Source organism: Haliotis rubra, unplaced genomic scaffold, assembly GCF_003918875.1.
Source record: "Haliotis rubra isolate DU_JTF1 unplaced genomic scaffold, ASM391887v1 Scf2054, whole genome shotgun sequence".
NCBI lineage: Eukaryota > Metazoa > Mollusca > Gastropoda > Lepetellida > Haliotidae > Haliotis > Haliotis rubra.
The window spans coordinates 22,590-26,013 of NW_025766064.1; the positions used below are offsets into that span (position 1 = coordinate 22,590).

General features: G+C 44.8%; 1 protein-coding gene across 1 annotated transcript; it reads right to left on the minus strand.

Annotated features, from left to right (window-relative positions):
- Positions 1–1,617: 1,617 nt before the first annotated feature.
- Positions 1,618–2,922, minus strand: LOC124276091. Its single transcript, XM_046711747.1, has one exon. The coding sequence runs from the start codon at positions 2,920–2,922 to the stop codon at positions 1,618–1,620; it is 1,305 nt and encodes a 434-aa protein (XP_046567703.1).
- Between the last annotated feature and the right edge of the window lie 502 nt (positions 2,923–3,424).

The window sequence follows — 3,424 nt, forward strand, 5'->3', positions numbered from 1 at the left end:
TGTTGTCGTAAAAGCGCATACAACACCTTCCGCACCGTTCGTATCATCCGCTCCCACACCCCACCATGGTGCGATGCAGACGGAGGGTTAAACTGCCACGCTATTCCCTTTTGTTGAAGTGCCGCATTAATTTTCTGCTGATTCCATTTCATGATTTCTTCTCGTAACTCTCTTTCACATCCGACTAAGTTGGTTCCATTGTCAGATCTCATAGTTTTCACTGGGCCGCGTCTGGCGATAAACCGTCTTACCGCATTGATGCACGAACTGGTATCCAAGGATGCTGCAACCTCCAAATGAATTGCTCTTATGGAGAGACAAGTGAAAATAACTCCATACCTTTTCACTTCTTTTCTTCCCCTTTTGATGAGAATGGGCCCTAAGTAATCGACACCTACATTTGTGAAGGGTGGGTCATCTGAGGTCAAGCGATCTGATGGCAGGTCTGACATCTGCTGTTCCAAGGTGCTGGCACGATACTTGCGGCATTGTACACATCGTGATACGAGGCTTTTAATGCATGAAGTTGCTCCTATGATCCAATATCGCTGTCTGAGATTGGCCATCATAGAATTCTTTCCCAAATGTCCTACCTTCTGATGACAATCTCTCAGGATATGATTGTTGATTGCTGATTGTCGCGGCAGTATAACTGGGTGTTTCGCACTGTATGGAATGTCAGCCTTTTCTAGCCGTCCCCTTATCCTCAATATTCCAGCGCACATCATTGGCTCAAGTTTTCTCAATGATGAGCCTGGCTTCAAACCTTCTCCTTTGCTCAACTTCTCAATTTCGTCGTGAAAGTGTGCTTTCTGGACATGACGAATTATTGCTTTCTCTGCACTATTCAGAGTCTCTATTGTTATTTCTTTCTTTCGTGTCCTTTCACCTTTCCTTACACTTCTAAGATTCTCAATCACAAGCAGAATCCATCCAACTGCCCTCTTGAGTCTTGTCCAATCAGAGTAGTGCTCTATCAGCTTGTCCATGGCACATCGTGACTGCTTCTCGACGGCTACATTTACAGAATGTTTTACCTCCGGATCATCAGGCTGAAGCAAATTGACAGTGTCCGCTTCATCTATGTTCTTTGGCCATTTACGCTGTTCTTCTCCTAGGAATCTAGGTCCCTTGAACCAGATATCACATTTCTGCAATTTGTCAATGTTCATGCCTCTTGAGCAGGCATCGGCTGGGTTGATCTTACCAGCGACGTAATTCCATTGCTCCTTGTTTGTCGCTTCTCGAATCATGCCGACCCTGTTTGCCACAAAGGTATGAAACCGTGAAGTGTCATTCGAGATGTAACGCAGCACAGTCATGCTGTCCGTCCAGAAGAAAGTTTCTGTGATCTCATACTCAAGTTCTTCCAAAATCATTCTGCTCAACTTTACTGCTAGTGTCGCTGCCGTAAGTTCCATTCGGGGTATTGTCACTCTTTTGAGCGGCGCTACTCTTGATTTTCCCATGACGAAGGAAATGTGGATCTGATCATTCTCATCAATAAGTCGAATATAGGCTACAACTCCATAGCCCTGTTCGCAAGCATCTGAGAACATATGCAACTGACAGGCCGTCACTTGTCCAAAGTTTGCTGGCTTATAGCATCTCGGTAGCTCAATGTTTTTTCAACTTGCTCAATCCGTCTATCCACTGTTGCCATGTTTTCTGGTCACGGTATGAGATCTCTTGATCCCACCCAAGGTTTTCTTTACATAATTGCTGCAGAAGAATCTTCGCGACGAGAACATATGGCGAGGCATAACCCAGGGGATCATAGACTGAGCTAACAATACTTAGAATACCTCGTCTTGTCGGTGACTTGGCTTTCACTTGAATGTCGAATTTGAAACAGTCCTTTTGTACTGACCAGAGCACACCCAGTGCCCTTTCTTCTGGTAATTCTTCATTCTTCAAGTCCAGAGCCTTGACACTACCAGCCCGCTCGTTAACAGGAATGCTATGTATAACCGTAGGGCTATTGCTCACCCACTTGGTGACATGGAATCCTCCCTTAGCACACAATGCACTCACGTCATCAATGAGTTCCATCGCCTTGTTCTCATTCTCAACTGACTTCAAGCAGTCATCCACATAAAAGGATTTGTTGACAACTTCAGTAACACGTAGTGTAAACGTAGATCTATTATCCTTGGCGGTTTGACGTAAAGCAGCAGTTGCACAGCTGGGTGACGAGACAGCTCCAAACAGGTGTACACACATACGATACACTATGGGTTCAGTGCTCAAGTCTCCTTTCTCCCACCAGTAGAATCTGAGAAGGTCCCAGTCTTCTTTGGGTACCTGTACTTGGTAAAACATTGATTCAATGTCTCCCATTACTGCTACTGGCTCCTGTCTGAAGCGTAATAAGACTGCTATGAGGCGGTTTGTCAGATCTGGTCCCTGCAACAATAGGCTATTCAATGATACTCCCTGGTGCATGGCTGTGCAGTCAAACACGACGCGAATCTTGTTTGGTTTGTGGGGGTGATAGACCCCGTGATGAGGAATAAACCACACTCTCCCATCATCTCTCTCTAACTCATGGTCCGGTACTCTCTCAGCATACCCCTTAGCTACTATCTTGTCCATGAAGTCTCTGTAGTCCTTCAAGAAGTTACTATTCCTTTCCATCTTGTGTTTCAAATTCATCAGTCTTTTGAATGCTTGGCTGTGATTACTTGGCAGCTGTGTTATTTCTCTTCTCAATGGCAGTGCAATAGTGTAATGCCCACTTTCTAGTCTTATACTCTCCTCAACCTTTGTCAAGAACTTCTTGTCTTCATATGAAGGGTGCCTTTTGTCATCCATAAGACGTTCCGGAAAATCCAAGTTCATGGAATGTCTTACAAGCCGATCCAAAGTTCTCAGTTCCTCATTCTCTTCTAAAGCTCTAATCTCAACTCTATTTACTGTCATCATAGGCCCATCATGTATCTCATTTCTCACCAAATTCCAAATAACCCATCCTAGTCGTGTAAGTGTTGCATGTGGGCTGCCTGACGGTCCTGTTTTCACTTGTAGCGGTGAGTATGCGTCGGGCACATTGTTGCCTAATAGCAAGCCGATCTGTGTGTGTTGATCTCGGGTATCATTATCTCTGCCAAATGTGGCCACTGTGAAACGTCAGCCTGTGTTGGTATGTGGTGCTGTGAGACTGGCATCCTCTCCTTAGAATATACCTTAGGTAACTGTACCACATTCTCTCCACTCAAGTCACTCACCTCCAGGTCATTAACACAGTATGTTACCATGTTGTAAGGTTTTCCCATAGTCTGAAGCTCAATTTTCATTCTTTTCCCTTCACACCCCAGCTTGTTCTTCAGATTCTCAGATACAAATGATACGCTGCTTCCTGGATCCAAAAAATGCATATGTGCGAACAGCCTGACTACTGTTCTTCATCTTGACAAGCACCGGT

Coding starts and splice junctions, on each gene's coding strand:
- LOC124276091 (XM_046711747.1), bottom strand. CDS start 2,922: ATGACAGTAAATAGAGTTGAGATTAGAGCTTTAGAAGAGAATGAGGAA.